Source organism: Sardina pilchardus, chromosome 1, assembly GCF_963854185.1.
Source record: "Sardina pilchardus chromosome 1, fSarPil1.1, whole genome shotgun sequence".
NCBI classification, from domain to species: Eukaryota; Metazoa; Chordata; class Actinopteri; order Clupeiformes; family Clupeidae; genus Sardina; species Sardina pilchardus.
In genome coordinates, this window is record NC_084994.1 from 30,929,352 (window position 1) to 30,941,328 (window position 11,977).

Consider the following 11,977-nt stretch of genomic DNA (forward strand, 5'->3'; position numbering starts at 1 on the left):
GTGTAGAGCTTGTGTTTGAACACCACCTCTTTCCATATGTTACATGGCCAATCATAGCCAAGTATCTGCCCTTTATGCAAATGGAGGACACCTCTTTAGCCAGTTAGCGCATACGCGTTAGTTATGGTGGATTACCGTAATTTTCGAACTATTAGCCGCCAGTGGTGGGGGAAAAAAATCGATTCTGTTCAGTATCGCGATACTTTGTGCATGCAATTATATAGATACGAGTAGCTCAAAGTATCGCAATACTTAATTATATAAATTAATTATCTATTTTACTTTTATTTGAGGCGAGTTTACTCAGGGTTTACTCTGATCACATTAAATTTGCTAGATAAGATAGATATATAGGTAGATAGATACTTTATTGATCCGGAAGGGGGAAATTCAAGATATTATGCTCACAAGGTGGCGCTTGTTGTGGCAATTTATTGTGCATTCAACGACAATTTCAAATCGAATGTTTGGGTGTGTTTTGGTTTTCAACAAAAAGCAAATAGTAAGGACCTTGATAGGCACCATGCCATGACAAAGTGAGTTGATCAGTGTTATTTTCCTTATTTTTTGTAATGCCTTCGAACAATATGAGAGACATGAATAGCAATATATCGCAGAATCGAATCGCAATACTTGTTGTATCGCAATATGTTTAGAATCGCAATAATACCGAATTGTGGCCCAAATATCGCAATAGTATCGAATAGTCATTCTTTTGCCAATTCCCACCCCTATTAGCCGCAGAACACTCATTTAGCAGCATTTCTTAAATCTATGAGGTTAATATACAGGGGTAGTTAATATGTTATTATGATGTTCTTTCTTTTCACTTGCATATACACAAGCTAATACACAGGAAATTACTGAAGTTTATTGTCATATTGTCTACAAAAAAAAATTCAATAACACTTCACAGCTAATAATCACTGCATAGCAACCAAATGCGTTCTGAGCTAGGTCTACTTCGCATAGCGGAGGAACTGGGCTAAACAAAACAATGGCAAATAATAAATTATCCTTCCTAAAAATGCACTCTATCATTTTTTTGTTGGTAATGGAACTGTTGTATAAAAGCATTATCACACTCGTGGTCGTGGTGTTGTTGGCCAAATATCGCCACGGCTGTGGTTCGCCGTAGGCACGAAGCCGAAGGCTGAGTGCCGTAGGATATTGGCCAACAACACCACTCCCGATAATGTGTAATCAGCAACCCTTCGCTCAATAGCACCATCTGCAGGCCGATGGGTGTACAGTCACTAAATGTACACAAATTGAATTATTTTATAACCCCCCATGCATGGAATTCCACAAAACACTACGGTGTCCGGGGAATCGTTGACCAAAAATAAAAGTAGATGACGAAAAAAAAAATAAACAATCACAATATGCCCGCTATGCTCATAATTACATACAGTATAAGTAAATTAAGGGCTGCGAAGGGATGTTTTTTTTTTCATTCAAAATATGTGTATAGAAAAATTATAGAAAAATATATATGAGAGAGAGAGAGAGGAGTTTTAGAAGTGAAATAAACAGGAGGGCAACTTGAAGTATTCAGAAATAACTGAAAAATGAAATTATATCAGTTCAGCATTTTTTTAGGAAGTGGCAGTGTAGGATACACACACCTGAACACACATGCACGCACACACAGACAAACACAACAAACACACACATGCACAGACATACAAACACATAGCACACACATGTAGTAAGTACACACACTCACACAAATGCAGGCAAGCAGACAGGCACACACACACACATACACACACACACACACACACATATCCCATTATCCCCACCGCACACACTCTCAAACGAAAACTCACAGACAGAGAAGCACACATACACAAAAGCAAGCGCACACATGCATTTATACGTAACTTACAACATTCCACAAAGAATTCCCTGGAAAAAAAGCCTTACGACCCCTTGCCCAAAAAGGAAACTAAAATAATAATTACAGTAATTCATTCAATAACAATTATTTAAATTCAGCATCATCCTCCATCTTCTCAGGTTGTGTCGGTCTTCTCGGTGACATGACATGTTTGCGTGTTCAGTGAGTGTTACCTCACAGGTGAGACACCTTCAGACAGCTTCACTGTTGCGTACTCCGTCTCCTCCTCTGGCTGCCTGACCTGAGGCTCTGCCACTATGCTGCTACTGCTGCTGCAGCTTGGTCTCAGGGATGCCTCGTGCCTGCTGGTGGGAAGGAACCGAACGCTGGAGTAGAGGACGTCCTGCTGATCATCCACGCGATCCACGTGGTCAGAGGTCGTCATGGAGAGCGCCGGGTCGGACGGCGTTGCTATGACGTTGCAGTAGAAGATCCTGCTGTTATGCTGGTGAAGGGGAGATCACATGCGTATTTTGAACTGAGGAGGGTCCCGCCCTTGATTTTCTGTTAGTTCTACTTTTGATAAACTCATTACTCTCCTACAGCTATTAAATGTGCATACAGTATGCTCATTTTATCAATGGTGTTGATAAAAATCCATATTGCACACCAGTCAGACATGCGAGACAGCTGTGTCAAAAGCTCTGGCTTACTGGTTCATACATTACTCAGTTAGTCATCATACCTTGCTGTCGTCTGCTTTACCCTTTACGTCTTTACTTGGAATCACCTTCTTCCTCCTGCTTGAACAAGACAGCAAGAATGTTTGAGATGGTGACATTCAAGAATGACCCTTTTGATTAAATATCTACATAATCGACACAATCTATTTGGACGACCCCTTTCATTAAATATCTACATAATCTACATTTTGATGTGTTGCTGCCATTTCATTCTTGCTGAAGTTAATAATTCACAAAGGGCCCTATATTCAAAAGGCAAAAAGCAAAGATTCTGTGCATGAATTATAGTTATTGTGTGATATGTAGGAGCTGAAGGTCTTGCCCATGATGTTGAATTAGCACATTAAATATAGTCTATTATTGGCTATAGATATAGACTTTGGCCCTTTGCCATACAAATAAGTGTTGTATTAGGTGTCATAATAACACTCACCACCAGCATGTGATGAGAACAGCTCCCAAAATCAAGGGAGCCATGACAGACAGAATGATTAAGAGCTCTGCTGTGATCCACCATGCTGGAGCTATAGGGAGAAATCAAGAGAGCCATGACAGACAGAATGATTAAGAGCTCTGCTGTGATCCACCATGATGGAGCCATAGGGAGAAATCAAGAGAGCCATGACAGACAGAATGATTAAGAGCTCTGCTGTGATCCACCATCCTGGAGCTATAGGGAGAAATCAAGAGAGCCATGACAGACAGAATGATTAAGAGCTCTGCTGTGATCCACCATCCTGGAGCTATAGGGAGAAATCAAGAGAGCCATGACAGACAGAATGATTAAGAGCTCTGCTGTGATCCACCATGCTGGAGCTATAGGGAGAAATCAAGAGAGCCATGACAGACAGAATGATTAAGAGCTCTGCTGTAATCCACCATGCTGGAGCTATAGGGAGAAATCAAGAGAGCCATGACAGACAGAATGATTAAGAGCTCTGCTGTGATCCACCATGCTGGAGCTATAGGGAGAAATCAAGAGAGCCATGACAGACAGAATGATTAAGAGCTCTGCTGTGATCCACCATGCTGGAGCTATAGGGAGAAATCAAGAGAGCCATGACAGACAGAATGATTAAGAGCTCTGCTGTGATCCACCATGCTGGAGCTATAGGGAGAAATCAAGAGAGCCATGACAGACAGAATGATTAAGAGCTCTGCTGTGATCCACCATGATGGAGCTATAGGGAGAAATCAAGAGAGCCATGACAGACAGAATGATTAACAGCTCTGCTGTGATCCACCATGGTGGAGCTATAGGGAGAAATCAAGAGAGCCATGACAGACAGAATGATTAAGAGCTCTGCTGTGATCCACCATGATGGAGCTATAGGGAGAAATCAAGAGAGCCATGACAGACAGAATGATTAACAGCTCTGCTGTGATCCACCATGATGGAGCTATAGGGAGAAATGGGGAGGCATGAAAAGAACAGATGAAAAGTCAATAGCATGCATATACTGTACATGGTCTGTTTTTCTAATCTACTTATGTGTCTATCTGTTCATTGACCAGTTTGTCTCAGTTCTGATTATTATTCAATGTGTAAACTGCTTTGCATATCATTAACTAGACATGAGACATGCAATAAGAGTCCACATGTTTGTCTCTGGAAAGAGGCATGCGTGCAATAAAGACTATCAAGAATGAGACGATTGATACATGTATTCTTTGTGTTGTAATTTCCCTGTCTATCCTGTTGGTGAGTGACCTCAGATATAATATCCTGTACTTAGCCATCTGCGACTACTCTGGGTTTCTGGGTCTCGCTGCATTAGCTGATGGCTGTAGCAACTCAACCTGGGTAAAACCGATTGTTTTCTGTGTTTTTTTTTTTTTTTTTTTTCATACCAACAGTATTTGGTGACCTCGAGAAACGGTGACCTATGTGAAAACTAGCCAGATTTCTCCTTTAAGGAGCTGGGCTAGCGTGCAGTAACTTGAAAAGTTGTGGACTCAATTCCAGACTTCCACCATTGTGCCCCTTGAGCAGGGCACTTAACCCTGAGTTGAAAAATAAAACGTATAAAACGTATCTGCTAAATGAATACATGTAAATACATGTAAATGCAAACTTGCCTATACAGCCCTTTTTCTATTAGAAATATGAATGAATGAATACATCGAGGGCTGAGAACCAAAGTGGCGTAAGTGACATTTCACCAACTTTACAGGAGAGCCAAAACAAATCTTACTGCTTCTATAAGTTCACAGTTAAAGACCTTTGGTTTTTGTTCAATAACTTTATATTTATAAATATTTTACTTCTATAATTGTGTCAGCTAGAAAGACCTCATCAAGAGCTTTCGGGTGATATACAGTATATAACTCAATTTTGACCAAAATGTCACTTACGCCCCCTTTTTCTATTAGACACAAACCTGCAAACGTTATCTCCACTCCTGTGGAGTTACCAGAGCCAACTTCATTCCATGCCTCACAGATATAACGTCCACTATCGCCAATATCCAGAGTGAAGTTCATCTTCTCTCCAGCGCCCAGGCGGAATGTTCCAAGTCCATTCTGTCTGTACCAGGTGTAGTCGTGCACAGGTGGGTAGGCATCACTGCTGCAGGTCAGAGTCACCAAACCTCCGTTCGACACTTCAGAGGGATTCACAGACACTGAGGTGTTCTTTGGAGTATCTGTGTAGAAAGTGTCTTCTAATTTATCTAAGATGCTTCATCTGAACACAGTTTAAAGCAAATAACATCTCTTTGAAGGTAACAATCAGTGCAATTTTGAGATGGTGATACAGCAAAATAAGTATATGTAATAAATAGTGGTTGCTGCTATTGTTATGGATAGCATCCACTGACTTAACATCATTTTGGTACATATAATATTATCTGTAAACTAAAAATGTATATGGTTTTAATCTTTTTAATATTTACTCATATTTGTAGATCATGTTAAAGTTACTTAAAATACTTTTAGCCATACTTCATCAATAGCCTATCCAGTTTTTTTTTCCCTACAACACCAACACCCGTTGTGTTTGATCGACTGAAATCGTTGGTCAATTTTTAATACTCCAAAAATACAAATGCAGTTACTCACATCGGACAGTGAGGGGCGCTGCAGGAGAGGGATGCTCCTCACATCCTCTCACCGCACACGAGTAGCTGCCTGCGTCCTCGCTGCTGACCGGGTCTAAGGTGAGTGTGTTCTTCTCGGTGGTGCGGTTGCTGGTTGCAATCCTTGAACTCTTGTGCCAGAGGTAGGTGGCGCTGTTGCTCAGAGTGCAGGCGGTGCTGTGGCAGGTCAGTGTCACACTCTCTCCTTCGGTCACCGTCTCTGAGGCCATCAACACCTGCAGGACTGGATCAAAGCAGAAGCAACATCAGTGGTGCCAGATAATACTGATGACATGCCGTAATTTCCCGACTATTAGTCACAGCTTAGACATTGATTTTGCAAAATTTCCTCAGCTATGAGGTTAATACACGGAGGCAGTTAATATGGTATTAGTAAGGTTTTGTTTCTTTTAACTTGCATAAATAAACACTGTCCTGCGGCTCATACTCAATGTGGCTAACTCACAGGAAATGACTGAAATGTAAATCAAACAGAACCAATATAATGGGGTCAGACACATTGTTGACACCTGTACTGTAGTGTAGGTCACTTTGGATGTCTGATGAATGAAAAAATTAATAATAAAAATATGTAGTACATTTATGAGTACGAGCATTGAGAATAGCCGAATGGCTGAAACGTCTGCTCACCCAGTAAAAGAGTTTTTTTTTCTTCAGCAAAGACTTTGTCTATATTTTCCAGAGTGCGAACCCTCACTACCTTTTCCGTACATTTATGAATAGAATGCATTGGTGCAGTACATGAGTTAGTTACTTGTAATGGCAATACATACTGTACAATTCAGTGTCTGAGGTCATGGTTACTTTCAGGGATAAGGCTACATCAGGCCTGCACCATGCCTTAAATCAGTATTATTCACTTAAGAGAAGCACATCAAATATAATAGAATACATTGTAAACAGGATGTGCCTCTTTATTTCAATAACGCTCAAAGTGAAGGTAACCCTAATGCACAACTGACGATTTTCAAAATAAATAAATTAATTAAAATAAAAAAATACCTGAAACAGAGAGATCAACTCCAGGAGCTCCAGTCCATTTTCCTCGCCACCACCTACTTGTAATGAACCTGAAGCAGTATTCACCAGAGTCACTTTCTTTCAGATCCGTTACCCTCAGGCTACAGCTACTCTCCGTATCGCCCAGATACTCCACCCGACCTGCAAACTCTTTGTTCTGACTCAGATCCTCATCCTCTCCACCACTGCTACATCCTTGATACCAGAATGCACCTGTCACTTTCAAGTGGCTGGGATAGACGTATGTGCAGTCCACGTACAAAGTTGAGCCTGCCAAGGCACAAGCTTCCTTAGGAATGTAGACAACGCCCCACTCTGAACCCCAAATGCCTGTAACACAAATTGAATGTTTTTTTGTTTTGTTTTCTGTTGCATAAAATCATGTTTCAAGTGTGCACAATGAATTCAGATTTTTTTCAGATTCAGATTGTATTTGTCACATACAGTACACATAGTGCAGTGAAATATTACAGTCAGAGAGAGAGAGAGAGAGAGAGAGAGAGAGAGATGGTCACCACAACAGTAGCTGCATTGAAACCCATATCAGGCAGATAATACTACAGGAAGTAACCAGAGACACCACAGGAATGACTAGTGTATACAAAGTTGTTGCTATGGTGTTCTCTTACCTGGGAGGCACAAAAGGAATTTTACCAGAAAGAGACCTCTTCTAAGAAACATGTCTGTGTGCTGTTTAAATAATTAAAAAACAGACTACATTACATTACATTGATTCACAGTGAATAGATTAAACATTTCAATGTGAAATTTCAACTAAATCTGAACAGACAACATTGGCTATTTAACAGTTGATGACATCACTATTGGGGATCATCGTACTGTAAGCTACTAACTGTATTCGTTATTGCTTGTTTTGGCAGAAGCTGAACGCACGTTAAGGCGAGACACGGCAGTTGAAAACATTGTTTTTGTGAAATAATACAATCCACCACTAGACTAGCCTGCTTTAATCCCAAATTTGCCAAAGGTTCAGTACTCCCAGGCTACCACTATAGGCCACATTGGACATGCCTGTACTAAAGCTGAAAATACCTTTTCTGTATGATAGTCACTAGATAAATGTAACTGTAAAATGTAAAATATAAGAGAAGAGGTGCAACCTACCTCGCTACAGCAAGATGTCAACCACATTGCAGCTTCTTTATTTAGTTCTAATAGAGACTGATTATGATAATATTGAGTGACCGATAAAGAAGAGGAAGCTTGACACACTGAGAGGAAGATATCATTCATTGAGGGGAAGATATCAGCAAAATGTTGCACACTTCCCCTACTGCGTTTTACCACAACACCACACAAAACAACCGAAAGAAAGAGAAACGCAAGACTGACAGAGACACACAACAGAATCAGCTTCAAACTGTATGTGCGCTGTGTCATGCACACAATTGTTTGGTTGTTTTTGTTTGTTTGTGCAATTAGAACAAAACAACTCCTCCTGAAAGAGGTATGATATTATACAGTACACAACAATGCTATTATTGTATTGCAAGGATACAAGGAGTTTTATTTGCCACATGCATATATCATTACTAAAGTAAAGAATGCAGTGAAATGTGTCAGTTCCTTCGCCTGTTGTGCATATTGGGGGGGGGGGGGGGTAGAGGGGCAGGATAAGTGCAACAAGTGTTAAGTGCATGGGGGGGGGGGGTAAGAGTAAGCTGGGGGATGAATGATGTATGTGTGTGTGTGTGTGTGTGGGGGGGGGGGCACCAAGGGACAAAAGATAAAAGATTACTACTGTACCTTTTATGCACTGTGCTCAAGTGGCATCTGAAAAAAAGCACTGCTAAATTACATCTAACTTTAAGTTCAGTTGTTTGGATTATGATCTTGAGAGAGTAGATGTACAGTACAGTATGCAAGGAGACATCTCTCATTTCTTGCAGCTAGCAACTTTTTCTGTTGTTGTGTTGTAGTTTCAGTTAAGCAATCAATGGAGCAACAGGTTGCAAAAGTTTTTTTTATTATTATTATTTATTTATTATTATAGATTAATTTGATAATTTACATAAGTTGTTCCTCTGTTCCTCTGGTTGTGTCTGTAGGGAAGTTCCACAGTGAGTTGCATGTTCGTCATATTTCCCTGTTTATTTGATTGTTTGTCCACTTCCGTACAAAATAACCAACACCTCATTACTGTAGTAGTATGCTGAAACATGTACATTTACTGACAGACATTATATTTCCAACAGATATACTCTTAATTGATATGGTGTAAGATGCACATACATGTGTTTTGAAAGCTATACAACATCATCACATCAGGTGTTTCCATCAGAATCGAGTCAACATGTCATTCGTCTCCAAAGTCAGTGAAGCCCTTCCATTGCCATTTCCTTTGGAGAAGTGTCTTGTTCTGTGAACAAAATATTTTTGTACTGATCACCTTTATGCAGTTCAATGCAAAAACACCCATGTCGCACAGTCTTTCAAATTCTGTACGAAGACAAATAACGTGTGACGTAAACCACTGCTCCTGTTGTAAAATCAGGCACCATAACCTCAGTAGTGTCACCAGTAGGCCACTGGTCCTACTCCTACTACTGAAGAAAGTATACTCCTACAAGAAAATATATTATACTCCTACTAATGAAGATAGTATACTCCTATTAATGAAAATATTATACTCCTACTAGTAAAGATATTATACTCCTACTGATAAATATACTCTACACCCACTTTAAAGACATTATTCAATTCCAACGAATAAAGATATTCAACTTCTACTAATGAGTATATTATACTCCTACTAGTAAAGATATTATCACCACGTCTGCTACTAGTGTGCCCTTCTCCCAAAACCCACACTCACAGCAGCACCGAGACTGGGACCAGGGCCATGAATAGGGCCAGGAAGGTCCCCAGGGTGATGACGGTGGCCTGGTTGTCTGAGCGGAGCCCTGTGCCCGTCAGGCCCTCCTCCACACCGACCTCCAGCCCCGGGCCAAACACCTTCCCCAGCTCAGCCCTCACACTCTCCTCCTCACTCTGCAGCCTCCTGGGCAGCGACAGGGCAGGACACACACACACATACACAGTGCACACACACACAGTGCACACACACAGACACAGTGTACACACACACACGCACACACACACACACACACACACACACACACACACACACACACACACACACACACACACACACACACACACACACACACACACGCACACACACACACACACAGTGCACACACACACAGTGTACACACACACACACCCAGAAACAAACGTACAAGCAAACAAACAAACAAACAAACAAACAAACAAATACAGTAAACACACACATACACATACACACAAAGAAAAAACGCACACATGCACATACAGCGTAAGTCACTGAAAGCAGCAAACAACAACGTTTATCTAAACTTAATTCCTGTTGCATTATAATTGATTAAATTCCCGTTTTTTTTTAAAGCTCAAGAGAGACGGAGGGCGTTGGCGTACTCCTTGACCTCCTCCTCAGGCAGGACTGCTGTGCTGTTGGGCTCCATCGCAATGAAGCTGACGTATGTTTTCGGCTGGACCTTTATCTGAAAGAGCTCGGCATCGCTAGTCACACTCAAAATCCTCACGGTCCAGCCCAACGCCCTGCCCAGAGACCTGAGAGAGAGAGAGAGAGAGAGAGAGGGAGAGAGAGAGAGAGAGAGAGAAAGAGAAAGAGAGAGAGACAGAGAAATTAAGATAAGGCTAAAGTGGGATGGAGGGCAATAGAAAAACAATACCAGGGGAAAAATCTGGGGAAAGGATAGAATACAATACAATAAGGCTATGCTCATAAAATCAGACAGATTAAACTGGTGCTTAAACTGGTCATGGCGATCCCTCATCACACAGGATGAATGGATTGGATTGGCAGTATGTGTGCTGAATGGCAAGTGTAGTGTTGGAAAAAGCAGGAAAGGTTTGCACTCTGAAAAAAATTGTAGACATAAGTCGCTGCTGAAGAAGATTTTTACTGAGGGGGAGCAGACGTTTCGGCCATTAGGCTATTCTCAATGCTTGCACTCTGTGTAGTGTTGACCATTGTAGCTAAACTCACTCTTCCACTTGGGGGGCACTGTCCTCCACCGTGTTGACCGGCATGTTCAGTGACAGAATGGCCACGTTGCTGCTGCCGCTCCCTGTGACCGTGACCTGGAGGAGTCAGATCACATCTACTGTGATAACTGATAACACAACATAGCACTACTAGTCTTCACTGGTCCTGTGTTGTAACTTGAGTGGTGCAGTGTCTGTAAGTGTTCACATCTACTGTGATACTAATAACACAACATTGTGCAAACGTTCAAACATTTCCATGTTCTGTTTTTGCAAAGGGGAGGGGGGGGGAATCCCCCTTTAAGCAGACCTAGAAAGTGACGTTACATTTGAACTGAACTGCTTGCCAATCTGACAGATATCGATATCCCACTATGACGTCTTTGTGACACGCCTCTTTAAGCAGACAGGAACTGTTAGAATTTTGCTTCCATAGAGATGCATTATGTTGCTCTATCTTGTCAGTAATGAAGGATCTTTGATAGCACTAGTCTTTACTGCTACCGTGATGAAACTTTGGTGGTACAACAAAGCATTAAGCATATACAGGTAATTTCATTGTTGCATGTCTATCTATACTGTAGTGTCCGTAAATGTTTTTCCATAAATGTCTGCTAGTTAAAGCAACACCATGGAGTTTTTCAACCTTTTGGGGTTCGGGTACGAACCGGTACAAACCAAAGAACTACAAAATTCGACTGCTTTACGGCACACTTCCCCCACCACTTCCTCAAATTCTGTGCGAGCGTTGAATAGACAGTTGATGCCTTATAAACATGAGCTACGTGATCTTTTGGCGTTTGAAAAAAATAAAACCCATGAAATTATATTCATATGATGATATGCTGAAATGCATGCTATGGGCTAGGCTACCTGGAATAGCTATAGCCTACATTTCACACGCAACGCAGGCAGTCCGAGTTTGCTGAGCAAGACGTGAGAACTCCTCCTGCAGAAATCGGCTTATCAACAAAAGCACGTGTATCCTAGCTCTGTCATCTAGTCACTAGATTCTAGTGTCATCATGCTGCCAACCAAACTGCACGGGAGCTGGTTATGTGTGCTTATAGCTCAACGTGTAAATCTACCGCCTATAGGCTAGGCTACTGACCAAACAATTATCTTGAAAAACAAAGTTATCACGTGTAAGATTCTGTCATCATATTATAAGAGCCTTCCAAACAGTTTGGGCGTGCAAATAG

At 41.2% G+C, this 11,977-nt stretch overlaps 1 protein-coding gene across 1 annotated transcript; it reads right to left on the minus strand.

Moving 5' to 3' along the window:
* Nucleotides 1-3,296: 3,296 nt before the first annotated feature.
* Nucleotides 3,297-7,385, minus strand: LOC134078105 (B-cell receptor CD22-like). The gene is made up of 6 exons (XM_062533778.1): nucleotides 7,334-7,385; nucleotides 6,687-7,034; nucleotides 5,647-5,907; nucleotides 4,968-5,231; nucleotides 3,612-3,694; nucleotides 3,297-3,329 (listed from the first exon to the last, which is right to left on the minus strand). Exons 1-6 carry the CDS (start codon nucleotides 7,383-7,385, stop codon nucleotides 3,297-3,299), a joined length of 1,041 nt encoding a protein of 346 aa, XP_062389762.1.
* Nucleotides 7,386-11,977: the final 4,592 nt, after the last annotated feature.

What these genes read in the sequence shown, in the direction of transcription:
- LOC134078105 (XM_062533778.1), bottom strand. Translation starts at nt 7,385, where the DNA reads ATGTTTCTTAGAAGAGGTCTCTTTCTGGTAAAATTCCTTTTGTGCCTC. An exon ending in ATTCCTTTTGTGCCTCCCAG is followed by an intron (nt 7,035 to 7,333) that starts GTAAGAGAACAC and finishes TTTGTGTTACAG; the next exon opens with GCATTTGGGGTTCAGAGTGG. An exon ending in AGCGCCCCTCACTGTCCGAT is followed by an intron (nt 5,232 to 5,646) that starts GTGAGTAACTGC and finishes CTTTCTACACAG; the next exon opens with ATACTCCAAAGAACACCTCA.